This window comes from Arachis hypogaea, chromosome 17 (genome assembly GCF_003086295.3).
Source record: "Arachis hypogaea cultivar Tifrunner chromosome 17, arahy.Tifrunner.gnm2.J5K5, whole genome shotgun sequence".
Taxonomy (NCBI): domain Eukaryota; kingdom Viridiplantae; phylum Streptophyta; class Magnoliopsida; order Fabales; family Fabaceae; genus Arachis; species Arachis hypogaea.
This window is the reverse complement of record NC_092052.1, coordinates 112297514-112320594: the sequence shown is the minus strand read 5'-3', so window position 1 is coordinate 112320594 and position 23081 is coordinate 112297514. Positions and strand designations below refer to the sequence as shown.

At 36.3% G+C, this 23081-nt stretch overlaps 2 protein-coding genes, 1 long non-coding RNA gene and 1 pseudogene across 15 annotated transcripts; 1 reads left to right on the top strand and 3 right to left on the bottom strand.

Annotated features, from left to right (window-relative positions):
- The first annotated feature begins 1117 nt into the window (after positions 1-1117).
- On the top strand, positions 1118-3601 carry LOC112764043 (heparanase-like protein 3). 7 transcript variants are annotated; one of them, XM_072223291.1, is made up of 7 exons: positions 1168-1450; positions 1694-1794; positions 1914-2075; positions 2203-2345; positions 2570-2800; positions 2942-3077; positions 3207-3570. In XM_072223291.1, the coding sequence occupies exons 3-7, from the start codon at positions 2041-2043 to the stop codon at positions 3241-3243; spliced, it is 582 nt and encodes a 193-aa protein (XP_072079392.1). In that variant the 5' UTR covers positions 1168-1450; positions 1694-1794; positions 1914-2040; the 3' UTR covers positions 3244-3570. The 7 variants fall into 7 exon arrangements, with proteins under 7 accessions (XP_072079389.1, XP_072079392.1, XP_025665350.1 ...); XM_025809567.3 differs by having other exon boundaries at positions 1210-1450; positions 1993-2075; positions 2949-3077; positions 3207-3601; XM_025809566.3 differs by having other exon boundaries at positions 1255-1450; positions 2949-3077; positions 3207-3601.
- A 78-nt stretch (positions 3602-3679) lies between these two features.
- On the bottom strand, positions 3680-9375 carry LOC140181022 (uncharacterized). Its single transcript, XR_011875520.1, has 2 exons — positions 9238-9375; positions 3680-3867 (listed from the first exon to the last, which is right to left on the bottom strand). It is a non-coding gene; the product is annotated as an uncharacterized lncRNA (long non-coding RNA).
- On the bottom strand, positions 4019-9374 carry LOC112764042 (arogenate dehydrogenase 1, chloroplastic-like; annotated as a pseudogene).
- A 9648-nt stretch (positions 9376-19023) lies between the features above and the next one.
- Positions 19024-22519, bottom strand: LOC112767259 (protein DJ-1 homolog D-like). 7 transcript variants are annotated; one of them, XR_011875519.1, is made up of 6 exons: positions 22017-22465; positions 21226-21621; positions 20777-20903; positions 20506-20691; positions 19687-19850; positions 19024-19355 (listed from the first exon to the last, which is right to left on the bottom strand). XR_011875519.1 is itself a non-coding variant. In XM_072223285.1 (6 exons), exons 2-3 carry the CDS (start codon positions 21649-21651, stop codon positions 20820-20822), a joined length of 510 nt encoding a protein of 169 aa, XP_072079386.1. In that variant the 5' UTR covers positions 21652-21707; positions 22017-22519; the 3' UTR covers positions 19024-19355; positions 19687-19850; positions 20506-20691; positions 20777-20819. The 7 variants fall into 7 exon arrangements, 3 of the variants coding, with proteins under 3 accessions (XP_072079386.1, XP_072079388.1, XP_072079387.1); XR_011875518.1 differs by having other exon boundaries at positions 20777-20931; positions 22017-22399; XM_072223285.1 differs by having other exon boundaries at positions 21226-21707; positions 22017-22519.
- Positions 22520-23081: the final 562 nt, after the last annotated feature.

The window sequence follows — 23081 nt, the reverse complement described above, 5'->3', positions numbered from 1 at the left end:
TTATTTTAATTTTACACAGATCTAAATCTAGTTGTATATAATTTCAGATCTTTTGTCATCTAAATATTTTTACTATATGTCCAAAAGAAGTCCAAATTATTAAAGACTAAAATTTCCTACCAATATCTACTTATATATTTTCTAAAATTGACATAACAGGCCATTTATATTAATCAAGTGATGTACTATTAGCATTGATGTTTATTTTTTAATAATCGAAATTTTTCGACGCTTTCTTTTTTAAAATGTTAAATTTTAAAATTATAATACTTTAATTTTGGTTTATAAATTACATATTATAACATAAATATTATAATGATGATATTAAAGAAGTTGTTAGTGGCCAATGAGTTATAGCTCAAACGGCATAGTCTCCCCATATTCAATTAAGAGGTTGCGGGTTTGAGTCTCCTATCTTTGGTAAAAAAAAAGTTGTTAGTTTAAAAATGGTGAGAAATGTATTAACATAATAACTTTTTAACCGATTGCGTGACATCTTTGAACTTCCTTCTCGTTATTTTCACTCAATGAAAGCTTTCTTGTATCTCCACTTAATGAATAATTTATAGCGTATCTTAGTGGTTATATTGAACAGAACAATAAAATTTCGCTTGTACGTAAGAATACCAGAACTGCTTCCTATTTTATAATATAGTGAATTATATACCATATGAATTGTTGATCTATCCTATAATAATTTACAATTAAGTATCACTGCAAATGAACAATGCAAAATCCTGATACCTATCGTTAACTAAGCTGAAATATCAATTTAATAATTAAGTAGTACATTGTTTATTTTAGTACTTTATCGTTGTGAAATAATTTCCTTTGCTGGTTAGGTGAAATTCGATTAATCAAAATTCTAATAGATCATATAATCCTTTTCGAGAAAAAAAAATGGATTAATAATTTTTTTTCTTTTTTGTAAATTGTTCGTTTGTGGTCAATGTAAGTCCAAAGTGGTACACCTGGTTGGCTTAAGTTTTGGTGCCTGCAGAAAGGTTTTAAATATTTGATAGTGATTCGGAAAGATGCATAAGACCCACAACATTCGCTTTTCGTTAAGACCCACAATTTTAATGTTTAATCCCATTTAAATTTGGGCCTGTATTCGTTCTCCCAAGTCCCTAACATTATACATGCTGAAATGGTTCCAACTTAAGTGCACACTGTTAACCAAAAAAGAAAAAGAAGTGCGGGTTCTTTGATGATAAGGTTTGTGGGTCTGTTCTACTTGGTGGAGAGTTTGTTGAGCTTCACTGGAGTGAATGCTATGCATGGAAGGGAAAGTAGTGGACATGAGGCAGTGAAAGGAATAATGATACTTGGGAAATCTCACATTGGAAGGATTGATGATGATTTTGTCTGTGCGACTCTTGATTGGTGGCGTCCTCAGAAATGTGACTATGGAACATGTCGCTGGGGTCATGCTTCTCTTCTCAACCTGGTATTCTTTCTTTCTTTCTTTGTACTGTGCTATTTGAATCTGTCTAATTATTATTCTTTTTTCCGCTTAAATTTTTCACTGCTGCAAATTATTCCAACATAATGATAACTAAAGATTGTTTCTGCTGCTGTGTTATACCTTCTTTTTTCTTGAGCTCTGAATATCATTCTGTGATAATATTCTTTTTTCCCATTTATGGAATGATGCTGTAGTGACTTCTCAGACTAACATTCATACATTTAGAATCTGTATGTAGCATAAAAGTGAGAGCGAGGAATTTACACCTTTTAATTTTCATTTCTTGCGGGACCTCAACAACAAAATATTGTTAAACGCAGTAAAAGGTAAGAAAGAATAGACATCTCTATAATATTCACAAGAAGTTACCTCTTCTTTCTTTTATTCATATGGGGACCACCTTTTTCCTAGGAGCTTATTAAGGATCATTACTTCTGAATATTAGGGTAGGGGGCACCTTGTAAGATAAGGTCATATATGGGACTGAAGAAAGTGCAAAACCATGTACTCCTTTTGTTTAACAGCTCCTCTAAGTTACTTGGATTCACTGAAGGATGCTTACCAATGCATAGATGGATGAGCTAAACAGCTTTTTCCAAAATGCAGGGTAAAAATCAGTTCTCCCTTTTAAGTTGTTTCCTTCCCTCTGTGTCTCTCTCTGTCTATCTTTTTAGCACTAAACAAGAATCATCTTGTTAGTAACAAGTTTAACATTAATGATAGGTATATTTCAGGGCTAATGTTATCTTTGGATTGAATGCTCTTGCTGGAAGAACCATACAATCTGGTTCTGCAATTGGACCATGGAACTTCAATGCCGAATCTTTTATCCGTTACACTGTAAGAAAGAATTACAGCATTGCTGGTTGGGAATTTGGTGAGTGTATGCTCCTTCATTACATATATGCCAAAGTAGCAAGCATCAGTGTAATTGATTCAATAAGACTAAAATTAAAAATGATCTTTGTCACATAGCAGGATTTCACATTGAGTTTCTAACACAAACATTGCAAGTCTTTCAAGTACTTTTTGCAAAACAAAAATAGCATGTCTCCCTCAATAGAATTAATTGTATAAATGAATTCCTTCTTGCTTGTGCAGGCAATGAATTGTGTGGGAGTGGAGTTGGAACAAGTGTTTCTGCAAATCAATATGCTTCTGATATTGCTGCTTTAAGAAACATAATTCATGATGTATATAGAGGGATTAGGCATATGCCACTGGTCATTTCTCCAGGTGGCTTCTATGATGCAAATTGGTTCCAGGAATTTGTAAACAAATCTGGTAAATCTGTTGATGTGGTATCTCATCACACATATAACCTTGGACCAGGTATCATCCACCAAATAGGAATACTAATGTTATAATATTTGACCAATGTTTATGAATTTTGGTTATAACAAAAGCTACTACTTTATCTTACATGATGAGCACCTAATTGAAAAAATTCTTGATCCATCATATCTTGATGAGTGGCTAGCACATTCAGTGGCCTCAAAAACATACTTCAAAAATCAGCAACCAAAGCAAAAGCATGGGTTGGTGAGGCAGGAGGGGCTTACAACAGTGGCCACCATCTTGTGTCTGATGCATTTGTCTACAGCTTCTGGTTAGTTTAACTAACCTTGATTTTTTTTTTTCCATTTTTATTTTATTTTATTTTATTTTTTATTTTTTTATTTTTTGTCATTGGAGATTCTACAAGCATTTGCTCTAATGTTAATACATCATAACACAGGTATTTGGATTCAGCTTGGAATGTCAGCTGTTTATGACACCAGAACATACTGCAGACAGAGTTTGGTTGGAGGAAACTATGGTTTACTAAACACTACTACTTTTGTGCCAAATCCAGATTATTATAGGTACCCTACCCTAAGCAGCACATTATTGTGGACTATTTCATTTTAGCTTTCAAGTGTCATTCTCTTCAGAAAAATAGTGTGTGCTCATTATACAAACTCACACATACCTTTCTACCATTGGTTGAGGGTGTAGACTTACCATATAGATCACACATTCTACCCAATGGTGAAAAGATGTCTTGTTTAGATATATAAAATAAAAATGAGTACAAAGACTTGCAATGTTTGTGTTAGAAACTCAATGTGAAATCCTGCTATGTGACAAAAATAATGAGTCTTAAAATCACCATTTTTAATTTTAGTCTTATTGAATCAATTACACTGATGCTTACTACTTTAGCATATATGTAATGAGGGCGCATACACTTAACACTTACCACATTCCCAACCAGCAATGCTGTAATTCTTTCTTGCAGTGTAACGGATAAAAGATTCGGCATTGGAGAAGTTCCATGGTCCAACTGCAGAACCAGATTGTATGGTTCTTCCCACAAGAGCATTCAATCCAAAGATAACCTTAGCCCTGAAATATACCTATCATTAATGTTAAACTTGTTACTAACAAGATGATTCAAAATTTATGAATAATTGGATATTATTAAGTTTTAATTTTTTTTAAAAGATAATTAACACAAATATAATAAAATCTAATATAATTCAACCAAATATATCAAATCACACATAATTCAAACACAAATTTAACATAATAACATACACATAAAATTTCCAACATATAAATTAAAATAAAATGAATTAGAGTTACTTACAAAACTTATATACATAAGGACATTTAAGTAAATTATTTTTCGTGGAGATTTCGTAGGTCCCGTGGGGCGGGTACCTCGATCCCCGCACCCGTCACCATTTATTCATGGGGGTGGGTCTCCGTCCCCGTAGAAATTTTGAAGGGTCCCCGTTAACCTCCTCGTCACAGGTAATCCCAGCGGGCATCCATGGGCGCGGATTTTTTTGCCATCCCTCAGCATTGTCCGTGATCACACTTCACAGCAGTTTTCATGATCATTTCCTGCTTTTACGTTATACCAAGTGAATATTTGCATTTTAAGTCACTCAATTCCTATAGGCATCCAACTTTTATCTAAAGTATCTACATTTTTCATTTCAATGAATATCTCACTTCAGATTCGGAAGGGGAGCTTTAGAACAAAGATTGAGTTGTCTCCGTGTGAACCCAAGATCACGGGTTAAAGCCGTGAAAACAGCCACTGATTTAATTATTAGGTTAGGCTGCGAACATCATATCCTTTGGTGCGACTCTTTCCCGAACCCTACGCTAACACGGGATGCTTATCCACTAGACTGCGCTTTATCTCACTTAGGATTCAGAACTCTTAAGTCTACAATTAACGCCAATAACTGCATTGGCACCTAAATACATGATCATCCAGCACCACTGGTATCGATGCAGCAAGCTAGACATGGAATGAAAACTAAGAAATATAGGGGAGTTAAAATATATTGAAAATTACAACATTTTTCTTTTAATTTCAATGGGACAGAGCAGCCAAACTCCAAGAATGATTGAATGTGAAATTTTAGAATTAACAAATTTATTTAAACCTACTATTAGAATAATTGGGGTCTGCAATGCTTACCAATGAGATGGAAATCTTTGGCATTAATTCATTTGGTGTCTACAGTTTTTGAAAGAGGTGATGATACATTACTGCCTTCAGATTTCTCTGGCAGCGTAGACCTCTCTGGCAAAGCAAGGATCTGTTCTTCATTTTCAAATAGATGCTTTCGGTAGATCCTATGCAATCGTCCGAAAAGCTGCTTCTTCAATGATTCAAAAGCCAAATCGAATCTTTCTAGTTGCTCCATTGCATTTAAATTATACAAGAATAAACCATAGTACAGATCAAAACTATCCTCCATGGTATTTTCCACCAAACTCAACAAAGTTTCATAACCCTTTGTGTTTATTGGTGTTGTCTCTAACCCCAGTTTTTCTAAAAATCTTCCTGTTGTGTGTGTAACAAACTGGGATCCAGCTGCATGCCAATCATGCTCAGCACAAGACATTTCAACCATCCGGCATCCTTCACTAGCAAAAATGTCGAGAAACTGACAACATCGCAATATTCTTGATTCTTCGTTCCCAATTCTAACTTTGTCATAAACAAGAGGAAGGTTTTTCCAGCCATTCTTTCCACTCTCCGGCCCAAACATGGGATGTGTGCAGAGAACATCAAAATCAGGAGGCAAGTGTTGAAGGAAGAGGTTTCTAGGGAACTCTTTGACGGATAGTACATCAACAAACAATGTACTTCTCTTCAACCTTTGGAAAGGTAATGATTTAAGAACTTTAACCGTCGAAAGGATGGAAGTACAGAGTAAGATCACTTCTGGATGCTGCTCACAAAGATCATCTGCGTCGCTGAAATATGAAACCCCCAACTCCCGAGCCACATCAGAATAGTCTGATCTAGAATACGCCAAAACCTCATGACCTTGACTAACTATAGTTTTTGCAAGGAACTGACCAAAGTTTCCAAAACCAACGATTGCAATCTTAAGCTTTGTGTTCTCATCAGACAAGCTATAATTGTTTGAAACGGAACTACTTAGCAGCGCATCATCATTGGATCTGCATTATTAGCATCATTACTCATTAATCATTATTATGTATTAACCATTTTCCCATCACAAGAACATCTTCCAAATTCAAAATGATTAAGTTGCTTGCTCTCAATCTCAACAAACACGGACACTCTCTAAAACATCAATCAGAAATATTCACACAATGTAGCAAAATCCCTGAGATTTTTCAAGTTCCAAATATCAAATACCTAGAATGTAGCAATGCAGATCCATTACGAACTTGCCGGAGTAATGCATGGCTGTTACTTCCATCCCGCTGCTGCAACCTTTCACCGTCCTCCATCAACTGATTCCTGACCACGTGATGCAACCGCACAATGAGCTGCTTCCTGAGATCCTCAAACGCCAAATCAAGCTTCTCCAGCACCTCCAAAGAATTCTTATTAAACATGAACAAACCATAATACAAATCAAAGCTATCCCCAGCAGTGTTTTCCACCAACCCCAACAAACTCTTGTACCCTTCCGTATTAATCGGCATCGACTCCAACATCAACCCTTCAAGAATCCTTCCAACGGTATGAGTAATGAACTGCAAACCGGCAGCATAACGGTCGTGATCCTCGCAACTCATCTCCACCATCCTGCAACCTTCTCTGGCAAACGCATTGAGGAACTTCTCACAGCGAGAAACACGGTGCTCCTCGTCGAGGATACGAACCTTCTCGAAGACAAATGGGAGGCCGGTCCATCTGTTAGGTGCGGACTCAGGTCCGAACATCGGGTGAGTGCGGAGAATGTCGAAATCGGAGGGGGAAGAGCTCAAGGAGGAGTTTCTTGGGGAATTATTTGACGGAGAGAACGTCAACGAAGAGAGTGCTACGCTTGAGGCGCTGGAGAGGGAGCGTGCGGAGCACGCGCTCCGTTGAGATTATGGAGGAGCAGAGGAGGATCACTTCGGGATGCTCCTCGCATAGGTCGTCGGGGTTTTGGAAGAACGATACGCCAAGCTTTCTGGCTACGGCAGAGTGGTCGGAGCGGGAGTGGGCGAGGACGGTGTGGCCCTGGCGGACTAATTGCGATCTTGAGGGGCTGGGAGATAGTGAACTCCTTGGCGAGCTTTGACTCGTAGTCGAAGAGCTGAGCGGCGTCAATGGCGCGCACGCGGAGGGGTCTGTAGGAGGAGGAAGAGCAATAGGGATTCGATTTGGATGGTAGTGAGAATGTGGATGGGAGGAGAGAGTGACGGTTGAGGATACGGCGGACAATGCAACCTGGGGAGTGATTGAATGGGGTTGAAGGGTTGAGGGTTGCAATGGAGAGCATGGTTGTTTCGGCAGCAGTTTTGAGTGGTTAGCGGTGGCGTTAGAGAAACAGTGAAAAGGACTCTAAAACCGTGGCAGTCACAACTCACAAGTACAATCAAAGTTCTGAAAATCGAACCGGTCATCAAACCGCTCAGCTATTGGTTCATCGGTTTAGAAGTTCAACCGGTTCAACCGTGGTTCAACTGAAATAACCGAATTATAATAAAATAACATATCAAATTATAAATAAAAATATAAATATATTCTGATATAAATCTTAAATATATACAAATTAAAAGTATAATTCCAATTAAAATCTCAATCACATTTAAATACAACACGAATCAAATATAAAAAAACAAATATCAAAGGCCGAAACTTATATAAGTATAAAATTTATAATATTATATGAAATTTGATAGTCACAAGAAACAAAAAAAATTCATTGGATTAACCAAACCAATAATAAATATCCGATCATCTACTTATCTAGTTAATTGAGTTTATTCAGTTAATTCAATTCATCTATTTCTTCATTAAAAACAAAGATGACATTTATTTCTTCTCTAACAAAAGACTGATCATAATGAACAAATAGAAACTCTGAAAAACTTTTAGCAAAATTTTCAGCATAAGTTTCAGCTGATCACAATTTTAGCAAAATTTCAGCAGAATTTTAACAAAGATTAACAATCTTTTTCCAAAAATTAACTAAAAAAAACAGCAGTGAACTAATCATTCAATCAACACTAAAAATACAGAATATAGAGAGTACAGAACAGCACTGGAGCATAGCTAATCCTTCAATGATTCAAGTTATGGAAGGAAAAGCTCTAAGATGGTTCAATCATCGCTAACAACCAGATATGCTTTCAATCTTGCCAGAATCAAGCAATAATTCAGCAATCATCAACTACAATTTCAGATCTAAAATCAGTAACAGAAATTATCAGGGTTCTGAGAACCGGACCGGTCATCGAACTGTTTTAGTCATTGGTTCATTGGTTTATTAGTTTAACCGGTTCAACCGTGGTTCAACCGAAAAAATCGTTTTGTAGTTATATCTCTGAAGTTTCAAATAACAGAAGCATCAATCATTCAAGAAATGAACCCTTTTCTCTTCAAAAACTCTACAATTTCAGTAAAATAAACTACTTTTCATGTATTTGCGTACAGTTTTAGTCCAAAGCTTTAAAAAATATGCTTTTAACTAGCTTCTTAGTACAATCAGTTTTTAACATGTAAAATTAGAAATACAAAAGTTGTAAAATCCTTAACCTTATATTTTAATTAAGACTAAGATTAAGTAGCCCAGCTAGTATACAAAATATACTGTTTCAAGTCCAAATCTAATTAACTAACAACTGCTGCATTATACATGTTTGCAAAGTACTCCAAAAGTGTATGAAATATTGAAATGCACCATTCAATGCAACAAAAACCTATGCAGGATGCAGTGTACAACAAAAGTATAGTTCAGGACTTGTATATGGGAAAATAAGATAGTAAATCAAAAATAAAATTGTTTCACCATATCACCATATTTAAAAACTCATATATCCACCTTAAAGTAAGACAAATAAATTAATCTCAGAATTAAGCCAGTCATAATGCAGCATAATTTGTGAAGCTTAATGACACACAAAAGTCACTAATAATTCAAAGGCTAGATTTATTAATGCTATTGTGCTAGAATAAAAGCTCTAATTTCCACAACCCAGGCAGAAGCAGTCTATTTCCAGCATTCAAGGACAGCAAGGTTGGGAATGTTTTGAACAAAATATTGGAGTTCAATTAATTATTAAGACAGTCACAATTTATGCATAATTAAATCACAAAACAGTAAAACACAAACCAGCACATCACTACCCAAAAAGATCACAAAACACAAAACAACAGCAGAACAGAGCAGCCAGAGCTAATCAATAATCATTAACCAGATAATCATTCCATAAAAACGTAAACATTCAATAATCGTTCAATGATTTCTGAAAAGAGCATAAAAAAGAAACAAGAACAAGTGAGCACTGACTGCGGCGGACGAAGACTCAAAGAGACAAGCCCTGACTGCGGCGGACGGTGGCAAACACGACTGCTCCTTGCGGCGGTGGTGGAGGCTAGGGTTTTTCTCTTGGTTGAGCTTCTGATCTCTGAACTCGAAGGAAGGAGATTTGAATGGAGAAGGGTTTTCTTCAATAAAATCACAAAACATTCAATAATCAATTAATCATCCTGTGATTTGCTTTCTGAACAGAGCATTAAAAAAGTTTAAAAAAAAAAACGAAGAACAAGTGAGCAGTGAGCACTGACCTTCGGTCTGAAACGGCGAGCATCACGGCGAGCAGAGTCAGCAGACGAAGACGACGGCAAGCAGACAAAGACAACGGACGCTCGAGGAAGAGGCTGCGCGCCTGCGACTGGTGAATCTGAGAGCGGACAGCGGTTGGAGACTTGGAGAACGCCGAAGGACGAAGAGAGTAGCCTCGGACAACGACGGACGCCGGCAGTGGAGGCTACCTAGGGTTTTCACTTTTTCTTTCTTTGAGTTGAGCTTTCTGATTACTTGATTAGTGAAGAACAAAGGAAGGAACGAAAGAGGGGTAGTGGGAGGCACAGCACTGAGCCCGCGTTCTGTGTTTTTTCTCTAGGAATTTAAGCGAAACGGGGTCGTTCCATCCAAACCGGCCGGTTTCCAATCCAGTCGAACCGGCCGGCTCAGCAGTTTGTGTCCGCTTTTAGAATGAGCGATTTTGAGCAGAGAATCAAACCATTTGTATTGCCAGTTCACAGTTGAACCGGTCCAATTGGCCGGTCCCGATCCAGTTTTCAAAACCATGGAAATTATATGATTGCAAATTAGTAACTACAATGAAACAGCAACACAAATTCGACAACAACAGAACCAACTATAACAACTAAAAAACTTCATGCCAACAATAACTTCAAAATCACAACAACAATAACTTTAGAATCCAATTTCAGAACACAAACTCAGCTCAGAATCTTAAAAATTAACTAGAAGATAAAGATGAAACTGAAGAAATAGCCTACTGGTAAGACGCCGAGGGAGGAACGGCGGTGACAAAGTGAGCTCGGAGAGAGTGTGAGCTCGGAGTAACGCGGCGCTGACAGTGACCTCGTAGAGAGAGAGAGAGAGAGAGAGAGAGAGAGAGAGAGCTTGAAGAGAGATGCGCCGGGAACAGAGCTCATTACAGCGAGGAGAAGACAACCAAGCAGGAGCAGTTTGCGACGGCAACGAAGAAGAGCTCCGAGCAGAGATTTCACCGCGAGGAGAAGAGGGTGAGTAGCAGAGACGTTCGGCGACGGCACCCTCTATCAGTCACAAATCCGGCGGCAACGACGAGCTCTGGCAGAGGAGAGGAGAGGAGTTCAGCGATGGTAGGACTGCTGCCTGCTGCAGCTAGTGGTGGCTGTCTGATGAGTGTTGATGATGAGTTGATGAATTGCAGGACTGGGGAGGCCTTTAGGGTTAACTGGTTAAGAAAGGGTGAGTGAGTGAGTGGAGGCTAGGGTTGCCGTTTGAGGTGGAAGGAGGAGTGAGTGAGTGAGTAAGGTCGCGACGGTGCTGCAATTTGGTTAGAGTTTCTTTGAAGTTTGAAACAAAACAGCGTCGTTTGGAGAAATTTCTGAAAACTAGACGGGTTTCGATTCGGTTCAACCGACTGATTTTCGACCGATTCAACGGTTCAACAATACTTTTCAATTTTGGTGGTTATAGTTTCTAACTGAATCACAAATCTCGTTGGTTCACAGCATAGTTGCAAAAATCAGACCGGACCGATCAGTTCAATTGGAAAACCGATAAACCGGATCCTGTACCGGTCCGATCCAAGGTTAGGATCGTTCAAGGCAGAGAACCGGAATAAACCAGTTGAACCCGTAACGAACCAGTTAAAACCGGTCAAATCTGGTAAAAACCGAACCGAACCGAACCGGTTGGTCCCAACTGAAGGCGAAACTACGATGTATCTGGGTTCTGCAAGTCCACCATGGTCTCTATAAGCTCCAGCGTCCTATTTATTCAATATAAATACTAGTTTTATTCAATATAAATAATATAAATACTAGTTATTCAACAAGTTCGATTGATTGATACGAGTTGATTTTCTGTTACGATAAATTGAAGAAACAATAGCCGGTCCGATAGCAGCTTCAGCGGCTGCAATGGCAATAACAAAAATAGAAAAAATATTTCCCTTTAATTGGCGACTATCAAAAAAATCAGAAAAGGTTACGAAATTTATATTAACTGCATTCAGTATAAGTTCAAGACACATAAGGGCTCTAACCATATTTCGACTCGTGATCAATCCATAGATACCGATAGAAAATAAATAGGCACTCAAAACCATCCACCCCCGATGCTTCCTCTTGTAGAATGAAAGCTTCTTAACCTCTGCTCTGAAACTCGGGCATTCCCTTATCTGAACTTGGCGGGCAATCGTGCCCTTAGCTTCTGTGCTTGCAGTCTGCCATAGAGGTGGGAGGGGCAAAATGACTCACATAGGGTTCGAACTCCTCACTCCAGGGTTGCAACAAGAAGGACAATCTAATCACCAAGCTACATTGCTTTTGACTAATACATATCCAAATTATAATATATATAGCAATTTTCTATTTACTTATATTCAATTAATTTTAATTAAATTTTATTAATATATATATATATATATATTAAAAAGATAAAAAAAATTATTAATCATAATTTATTTTTTCTTTTCATGATTATATGATATCTATTAATATTATTTTTTTAATAAATACTTGTAGTATATAATAATAGGTAAAGACTCACATGCAGTTGTCTTTATATGAAGTTGATAGTTGAAAATCGTTAGATGATATTTAATTAAACTTGTCAAATTATCTAACTGTTTTTAAATATCAACTTCACATGAAAATTAACTGTATGTAAATTTTTACTTATAATAATATAATAATACAATAAATATAAATTAATTAATAAAATATTAAAATTTAAAAATGATAATTATTTTTATAAAAATAAAATAAAAATACTTATAATAAAGAAAAAATAATTAAATTTTACATAATTATTTAATTATACCGGATTAACCGGTTCGACCAGTGACCCACCAATTGAACCAGTAATCCAGTGACCCAGTAACTTTACTGGTTCGATCACCGGTTCGGTTCTGACAACTATAGTTCACAGTTCAACCAGATTCGAACATATTTTCAGAACCTTGAGTACAATATACGAGAGGACTATTTGTAAGACGAATTTTTTATCTTTTTCTTTTTCTCTAGAGTTTAATTTGGAGGATTTTTTTAAAATAAATATTTTAAATATTTTATTTATCAATATATGTAATTTGGACATAATTTACGTTTTGCATTATATTATTTATCTCGTTTACCGTGTAAACGAATTAATTATATCTCGTTTATATTGTAAACGAGATAAGACACGTGATATGTGTGAATTGACATACTCCACATATCCTTTACAGTTTAGAATATAAATGAGATATATTCATAATTAATTCACTTACGTTATAAACGAAATATGTGTTTGTAAGTATAAAAATATAATTTTTAAAATAATAAAAATATTAATAATTTAATTTAGATCAAATTTAAAAAATCAATATATTTTATTACTATTTAAATCGAATGGAATATTAACAAATATTACAGTTATATTGTTAAATTTGAAAAAAATTCAAATATAGGAGCAGTTTGTTTGTTTTGTTAGCGTCAAAATCCTCTTCCCGAATGTTTTCTAATTTTCCATGTTTTATGTTCTCAATGTTTGTATCAACTAATTTTCTATTATATTATTTAAGCAACCAATCTTCTTTATTTCCTTATAATTCATTCAAATTTTTAAACTCTACTTTTTTTAAATGTATTTTTATTATTAATTAAATTTGAAACCACCCACTATTTTTTAAAGAGAATTTAAAATGACACATTTTCATATTCATTCGAAACGATATTTCTCTAGAAGAGCAAAGCTGAAGTCTATATATTAATCCAATATTTTAATTTTTTAGCGTATAATTACTTTAAACAGAATAATGGGCAGTTTCAAATCTAATTTATAGGAATTAAAAAAAATAAACGAAAAATTTAAATAAGTGATGAAAGAAGATACCAAATTAAAAAGATTGGAAGTTGAATAAATTTAAATAAAATTTTTATGTACTTTTTAAATATTAAAAATTTAAATATACGTATTTCTTGTACCTGTTACAAATTTAAAAATAAATTTAAATAAGACTTTTGTGTAATCTTTTAAGTATTAGAATTTAGATTATTTGTAATCGTTCTTTTATAATAATATACATATCTCATTTACAAACGAGATACGTGTAAAGTAAAATTTGGCTTATCTTGTTTAATTTACATAACATTAATATAAAAAGTAATTGTTTACAAGTATATTTAATTTTTTACATAGTAGTTTACAAGTATATTTAATTTTTTAGATGATTATATATCTTAAAATTTAAATTATTTATGTATTAATATAAAAAATAATTATTTTCTTGTTTTATTATTTAATTAAATATATGTATAAAATTATTTTATATTAATAATGTCTAAAAATTATTTTTTTTAAAAATTAGGTAAATTAATTTTTTTATAATTACTTTACTGTATAATAAATGATAGAATAATATTAATTAATCTCAATTTTTATTTTACCTTTGTTCACCTAATTTATAATTATTATATATTTAAATACAGTTTTTATATATTTTTAATGAATTTAACTAATTTGTATTCTAAGAATACATGTTAAAATTGTAAATTAAATTTTTTATTTAAAAATATAAAAAATTTAAAATTTTCAATGCTTTTTTTGTATTTATTAAAAAAATATTTAAAATTTTTTATTAATAATAGTCTTGTCATATACTTTTAATGCACATATTAGCTAAACTTATTTTTAATTTTTCCATGTTTGTTATCTTTAAATTTAATGACTATAAATCAAACACCAATCTTAATGTGCAATAATTATTTCCTTAATAAATTTATGGCTTAATTACTCTGTTGGTATCTATAGTTTCACCAAAATTTAAATTAGATCTCTATATTTTTTTTTCTTTTTAATTAGATCCCTACTGCTTTAACTTTGTAATTAAGTCCTTCCTAGTGTAAAAAAAAAAATTAGAGTTAACTGAATATTCTTTTGCAAATCGAAGGTATTTATAATTAAAAACTTAATTAAATCTTTGACTGTATGTATTTTGGTAAAAATATTATGTTAATTTTAACATTTTTTAACATGAAAATGACGTAATTACAAAATTAAAAGCAGTGTAGGGACCCAATTAAAAAAAAGTATAAAGCCTAATTGAAATTTTGATAAAATTATAGGGACCAACAGAGTAATTAAACCTAAATTTATCTTATTAATTGTTGTTCCGAGGGTTACCTGAGACTGTAGGTCGATCTCGGACGAGATCTTCTGTGTTGGTCGGATCCGATGTGTCCGATTGGTGAATGGTGACCGGAGCTAGTACGTCCGACTTGCTTGGACTTTGAACGTGCTACTGATCCTCTGCCACCGAAGGGTGGGGGGTACCTGCAAGAGACTCCGATGCTTAAGTTAGCATGGGTATTAAACAGGTGTTATGTAGAATCAGAGTATGAGTTATACCTGGGTGCTCCAGTGTATTTATAATGGTGAGATGTGACCTTTTGGATAAGATAAGTTAGTTATCTTATCTTATCTTTATCTTTGAGTTGAGGTCAGCGTATCTTCAACGGAACCGCCTTCATCTCTATAGGCTTAGGCCGCCTTAGGATTCGGGTCGTGCTCCTCTATTTGGGCCCTTAATCTGGGCTCTCCTGTCGATTTGGCCGAGCTCTTTGAGAAGAGGTCGGATAGTCTGACCCGAAGAGGTTGGTCGCTTTATCTCGAATCATCCCAGGTCGGATAGCTCGACCCAGGGTATGAACAGTGCCCCTGCTTGAGCTCGATCTTCTTTTTGAGGTCGAGTCCTTGACTTCGGTCTTTCTTAAAGTCGAACTCAAGCATTTGTCGATTCGTTTCTTTGTAAAGTCTTTTTTGAATGTAGAACGTTTTCCTCTAAAAGCGCACGCTTTTGTATTAGCGCTTTTTTTGGGAACGCAAGCGGTTTTAATATCCGCATTTAATTGGCATTAATTTTGCCCTTCATTCTCTCTTGGCTTTTATTTTGAATTTCGCGATAAAAAACGGTTTCTCTTCTTCATTTCTTCTTCGTAACTTCTCCCTTTACTCTCTCGTTTTCTGTTTCTCTCATCTGCTCTCTGTCTTTCGCTTGCGCTTCTGCTTTTTTGTGCTTGCGGCGTCGCTTGGCGTTTTTCTGGGCAGCCCTTATCTCTACGCTTCCACTCTTCCTCAAAACTTCTTCCGTTTCCAGGTTAGTCCCATTTCGTATTTTCCTCGTTGTTTTTGACTTTGCGATGGAGTTTTCCTTTTGATCTTCTTTTTGGAGAAAGTTTGGATCTTTTCTATTTTTATCATGCTTGATTTGTTGCATGCTCTGGAATTTCTTCATTTTTTGGTGCGAATCTTTTTCTTGTTTGCCTGAATCTTTTTTCTTTTGCATGTTGCCGCCGTTTCTGTTTGTGCCTTGGCTGATGATTTTTTGCTTGAAAAGTTTGCGCCTTTGCTGCTTGGCCTTTTTGGTATTTCTGATATACTGTAGAAGTAGTGTTTTTTGCTGGTAAACTGTAGGAGCAATGCTTTTCCTGATAAACTGTAGAAGGGTGGACCTTTTGCGTTTTTGCTTCCTTTGTTTTCTTTCTGGATTTTATTTTGATGAGTGCTGGGATGTAGGCTGTAGAAATAACTTGAAGACCTTGCTTGTTTACTGCCTCCAAGGGATGCCCCAAGACTTTTTGTCTTAAGTCTTGGGGTTTTCCCTTTTTTGTTTATTCGCCCGTCGAGATGTTTTGCCCCATGTCCGAGATGTTTTTAAGTAATCCATTCTTCTTTTCTTTTTGTAGGATTTAGTTGACCTCATGTCTTCTCGAAATAACATTGTAGAGATGCCTTCCCAGGTCCCTGCGGGTATGGCCGATTGGGTGGACTCCATGGTTCTCATGTGTGTCTCGCTGGTTGATTCTGAGTTTTATGCTCAACTTAGGCAGTTTCATAGTGTCTGTAGTAATTTTGGTGACGAGAAGAACTATGAGCTTGTTCCTCCTTCTTCTGACGAGAGAGTATGCTTCTCGACTCGAGTTATTGACAATCACCCCTTCTTTTATGCTTACGATTTTTTCTTTGGTCAACTGGGTATTACCCTTCCTTTTACTCAATTTGAAACCGACCTGTTATGGTCTTGTAATGTTTCCCCTTCTCAACTTCACCCCAACTCCTGGGGTTTCATAAAAATTTTCCAATTGCTGTGCGACGGTTTTAGTATTCCTGCTTCCCAATCTCTCTTTTTCTATCTGTTTGTCTTGACTAAGCCCGGTGTGGTAAAAAAGAAGTCAGCTTAGATATCCTTTCGTTCTACCCAAGGGAAGAAGGTTTTTTCCATGTTTGACGAGTCGTTCCGTGATTTTAAAAACTACTTTTTCAAGGTCCGAGCTGTTGAAGGAGCTCGACCCTTTTTTCTGGATGAGAATGACGAACCTGCTTTTCCCTTGGAATGGCAAAAAGATGTGAGGGTCTCCGGTATTCGTGGGAGATGTTGGATGAGGCTGAGCGAGCCTTTGTGACTATCTTGAAAGAACGCTGGGGTCAACCTCCCCATCTTGACACAAAGAAATTTCTAACCAATCCTTCTCTTCTTCAAACTGAACTGGGTATCTTGTGTTTCTTTTATTATCTTGTTTATGTTGCTTGTAGCTGTCTTTTCTGACTTATCCGACTTGTAGCTGAATTTTCTGTTTTGTTTGCAGAGGCCATGAAGAATAATGAAGCTATGAAAGCTTTTAAGAGGGCACAGAGGGCGACTGCTGCCAGAAATGTTGCTGCCAGGGCAGCTGGGGAGGGATCCTCCAAGGCGCGCGAGAAGCCATCAGTGCAGAGTTCTGCCGGGGTGAAGAAAGTGATCCCTACACCCCGAGTTCGTTTGGTAGATCCTCACGTCGCCTCTGCTGCTCCTTCTGTTGCTCTTACAAATAAAAAACAAAAGACTGCTGAGCCCTTCGACCTCGATGCTCCTGATTTTAATGCTATTGAATTCGTGGATCAACAAATCGGTCCCTACGGCGCTCTTTCCATGGACGATGTATCCATCCTTCATCACTTGGAATTCATGGCCCGAAATCATGTGAAGATGGCGTATATGTCGGCTGCCATATATCGTACTGCTCAGAACCTCCCTCTCCACGCCACTAAAACGTTTATGGAGGAGGCGAAACAAGAGTTTGATCGGATGAAGGAGTTAAAGGAGGAGCTTGAGACGAAGGTGGCCAGGCTGGAGAAAGACTTGAAGAATGAGGAGGCGAGTTCTCAGTCATTGGCAGCTTCGTTGAGGTTGGCTGAGGACGCAGTCTTGATGCACAAGGATAGTTACGTTACCTCTTATCGAGAGGTGCTGCGCCTGAGGGAGGAGCTCGACCATGCCCGGGAAGATTATTCTGAGCTTCAAGGTCATCTCGTTGGCAGCGTGACTGCTGCTTACGAGAACTTGAAGGAGCAAGTTCGGGTCATTGCTCCCGAGGCCGATCTCACCCTTTTTAGCCTGGATAATATAGTCAGGGATGGCAAGATTGTCCCTGACGATGAGGGTGATGATGATGATGTTGTTCCTCCCCCTGTGTCTTCTACCAAAGTGCCGACCTCTTCGGTTCCTCCTGCTGTGCCCGACTCGGATTGCCAGATCCTGAATCGGGAGGATGGAACTGTGGATGCTGTGCCGATCCAGACTCGCCCTCCTTCTCCTTGTCCTGATGCTGCCAAGAAGGTTCCTGATGTTTGCTGATCTCTTCTTTAAAAATTTATGTAGTTGGCCCGACTTGTGGGCTCTTTTAGAACTTTTTTATTTATTTGCTGACGCTTTCTAGTTGCTTGTCTAGCAACTTTTTATTTTGAAAAACAAAAGGTAACTTGTTATCTCTTTGTGGTAGGTTTTGGTGGCCTTCCAGGCCTTATAACTTTATAAAGTAGAAGTAGTTGTTTGACTTGACATCTTTTTGCTTTTCTATTGATGTTCGAAATCTTGCTGCTCGACCTCCTTGGATTACTTTGTTGTTTGTAGCTTGAATCCTTTGAAGTTACGATTTGTGGGGTCCAACTTGTTTCTCGGTTTTCTGTATTTATGGCCGGTTCCTTTCACTACAAGAAAAACACCCATTCAGGTACACTTGAAAAGTGTAGCCAAAAGTGGAAAAAAATGATGCCTTAGGCTACGGCTACGCTTTCTGGGCTACGGCTACGCTTTTTGGGGTGATTCCTATTCGGCCGTTGCCTATTCTCAAAGGCTACGCTTTTCTGTATCAAAAGCTACGCTTCTGGCCTTTGAAAATAGGGTGCGCTTTTTAAGTGATGCTATTCAGGACCAAAGGCTACGCTTTTCAGCACTAATGATTACTAGAATTCAAAAGAATAGGCTACACTTTTCAAGGCTACTGCATCACTTTATAAACGTAACAAATAATATACTTATAGCTACTCTATACAAGTGTAGCCTTAGGTCCCTCATTATTTTTTTTTAATTTTTAATATATATATAATTAATATTCCAATAATTTTTTGTACAGTATAATATTTAATAATATAATTACATATATAATTTTGTATTTTTAATTAAATGAGTTAAATAAAATAAAATAAAAATAAATACAAAATTATACTAAATAATTTATTTAAATAATAAAATTATCTGTAAACAAAATATATTTATAATGAACCAAAAGTATTGAAATGAAGTTAATTTTGAATATTCATACATCTCACACTAAATTAAGTATAGTCATATCAAAATAAGCAAGAGACCACTTAGAATTTACTATTAATACTCTACGAAAAACTAAAATATTATATCCTACATAAGTATCTTCTAATAACTAAACCATATTCCACAATCTATGAATCTCTTCCTCTTGTTGCTACTGTTTGGCCTTCATGTCTCCAAGTTCATCTTTTAAAGTTGTCGCTTTCTCTTTGAGCTGTTGCTTTAAAATGTGGTGACCACAGAAGATAACTCAAATCTGCAATCAATTTCAGCAACCAAGTGAATCCTTTTTTAATTTATAAAGCCTAAAGGCAGCAACTTTGACAGGCAACAACAAAAGAATCACCCCATCAATAAAAGAATAACCTATAACTCATCAAATTCCAAATGCCAATATCTCTTACAAGCATTGTTTATAGCATTCACGGCCATCCTAAAAGGCATAAAGATATAGCAGTGAAAGCTTACCAAACCTACTACTCTTTTTATTAACCTCCTAATATGTACGTTCAACTTTACATTAATATGTATACACACATATATATCCATTAGAAATGTGAAATAAGTAATTAAGTACTATACTGTACCTGTGACTAATTATCTGTGACTATACACACATTCCTAATGACGATTGTTCTTTAGAGCTTCTTGGCAACCCGATATTAGTGGCTAGTGTAGTGGGTTCTACTTCTACACACGAAAATTACAGTTGCTACACATTCCTTGTGCTCAGAAATCTCGTGATGTTCATCTGCAAAAAAGTCAAGCATTGCCAATTAATTTGTCATACTTTGAGAAATTAATATTTTCTCTTATACACTAGGATAACATAATCTGAGGGAAAGAAGCAACAAGCATTAAATCAAGTGAGCTTTCTTCCAGAATTAATAGATTGAGCTTTAATTCTATCTTTTTTTTTTCCTGGTAAGTGAAATTCCTTTTTTTTTCTTGGTTATCCTTATGTAATACATATTTGAATGAATCAGAAACCATTCGTGGGACAGAAGCAATAAACAAGAAAAGGTGTCACGTGTGGTGAATGAGCATCTCTTTGCCAAGTGCCATGTTGTGTGATTCATGATTAAGATTAACTAATCGAATGGCTAATCAAATCCGATTGACTCGACCATTCATTGTGGATGTTGTTTGTTAGTTAGTTGTCACTTGTAAGTTTAATAGAGAAAAATCCAACTATTTACAATTTTAGTCAATACAAAAGATTGATGATAAATAAACAAACTTTAGGTATATTACCTTCCTTCCCAAATTGAATTGTGTTTAAAGCGTCAACAAATTAATGTGAAGAGTTCACATCATGCTAATTTGAGAAAATAAAATCAATGTAGACACTGCACAAGTTTTGCCTAAATAGAATAAACATAGCTTATGCCATATAGTTAACACACCTGATGAATTTGGCTTGATTGAGCATAGCAGGTTCTTTTCATCTGGTTAAAATGTCTCTTAGCAAACCCAATACAGAACATCCTCAAAGTGTAATTATCAGTGGTATTCACATCCACATGAGCTTCAATCAAAGTTTACCGTTTCTTAACAAGTGACCTCAGTTTGTCAGTAGTAAAATCCTTGCCCTGTAGATTAAAGGAAAAGTTTCAATAAGCTTACAACCATACAAGATAATAAATAGGTTAAAGGAGGCTAAGCAATATAGCATACCCAGAAATTTGTGAGCACATCCTTCCTTGTACATCTTCTGCTCTCAATCTAATCTTCTTGAAGGTGTGGTCCTGATCCCCTTGAAGATCAGCAAGTGAGACCTCAAAAACTCTATGTTTGAGTCCTTCTGAAGCAATATATCATTCGCACAAACCCTTAAAATATCAACAACATAAATACTAATAAATTGACCTTTCAACTACTGACACCCTAAACTAAAAATATTCTAGCAAAGCATAGTAAATACATTCTAAAGATTCACAAGCACTGTAATGTTACAGTATATTAGTAGATAAAACAATGTATCTAACTATCCAATTCAACAATCATTCAACAATAGAGAAAAAAAAATAAAACATGTCTAAACTAAGTCCGTATCAGTTGTGTGCCTGAAAATCATTTGAATGTACCCCACAAATAAAGAGGATTTTTTTATTGGAGCCACTTACGTTGCCTCCAAGTGCCTTCACAAAGTGCTGAATAAATTTAGGGTTCCCTTCATAAGTGGCGGCAGCAATGAGATTACCATCCACCACTATTGCTGCCATGGTGTCTAGTTCAACCCAATGAGCACCGGAGGCAACCAATGCCGGTTTAACAGGAGGAAAAGCGGTGCACTTGCGACCTTTAGCTACACCTGCAGCTGCTAGAATCAACTGTCTGTGGCAAATGGAAGCAAGTGCTTTTCCAGAACTGAAAAACTTGATCACCAGTGCCACAACAAGAGGATCATGAGCAAGATACTCTGGCACTCTTCCACCCGGTAACAGCAGCCCGTCATAGTTTGCAGCATCAATTTCAGCAAACTTTGCATTGAGGATGAAATCGTGACCACGTGTCTCAGACTTGCCAATATGCAACACCCTCAACAACATGAAAACTCCACATGCAAAGCTCAAAAATTGGATTCCTAAACAAAACCTCTTTGCATCTAAATATAAAAAATATGAAATCCATTTTCAAAATACTGTACAGAATCTTCACATGTAAAAAAACCCTTTTCAATTGCGGGTATTCTAAGTTGTAATCTCATTCTTATAAACTCATCCCTTTGCCTCTCATAAACACGGCAGCTGAATAGGCAATCAATTAAAACTAGAACCTTAATCATCAACAATAAAATCTAATTATGAGAGTTGAATCCCAAATCAAATCCAAATCGAAACCCCATTCACAGAACCCCAAAAATCGGAACCCTAAACCTCTGAAATTTCAGAACCAAATGCAAATCAATACATACCTATCCGACGATGTGAGCACAGAGAGGACGATGAGAAGTGCAGAGATGACGACGGTGAGGGCAGCACAGCGACGATCAGTGAAGGACGGCGAAGAGGAGCAACGATCAGTGCAGCGATGTGGTGAGTCGTGAGTGGGGGCGACGGTCAATGGCGACGGTGAGAAGGGAAAAGGTTATGAGTGCCAATGGTGAAGGGTTTATGCGCAAAGAGGAGATGGTTAGTGCAGCGATGTGGTGAGTGGTGAATGGCGACTGGCGGTGAGTGGTGAGTGGTGAGTGGTGAGTGGGGGGCGATGGTCAATGGCGATGGTGAGAATGATGAAGGTGATGAGTGTCAATGGTGAAGGGTTTGTGCTTTTGAGGAGAATGGCGAAGGTGAGCTCTCTGAAATTGAAGATGCGATCGAATTGAAGGTCATGCGTGTGCTTTTGGGTGAAAAGGGGAAAAAATTTCACCAAGTGTCAGCATTAGGTCTTAAATACATTAGGCATCACTTTTGAAGTGCACCCAAAACATAATAAATAGGTTACTCTTTAAAAGCATTCTCTTTGGTACGAAAATGGCATCTATAGATATCAACAAAAGGCTACGCTTTATAAGTGATTTTTATTGTATCTAAGGCTACACTTTTTAAATGATGCCATAATTGTGTTTCCTATTCTCTTATAAAAGAGAAACACGGAGAAAAGCGTAGCCTATTCTATGAATAGGCTACGCTTTTGAAATGTAGCTTAAAAAAAGTGTGGCTGAATGAGTATTTTTCTTGTAGTGTTTGCGTTGGTCCCTTTCTAAGTTATTATTGTAATCTCCTCTTTCAGAGATTACTTTTATAACTTGTTTGTAGGAGATTGACTTCGTCAGGTCGATCTCTTTTTAAGTTATTTTTGTAATCCTCTTTCTTGGACCTTTGTCAAGTCTCTTTCAGGGATTACTTTGATAACTTCTTGGTAGTAGGAGTCCGACTTGGTAGTGTCGGTCTCCCTTAAGTTATTTTTTGTGGTCCTCTTTCTTAGATCTTTGTCAGATCTCTTTCAGGGACTACTTTGATAACTTTTTGGTAGTATG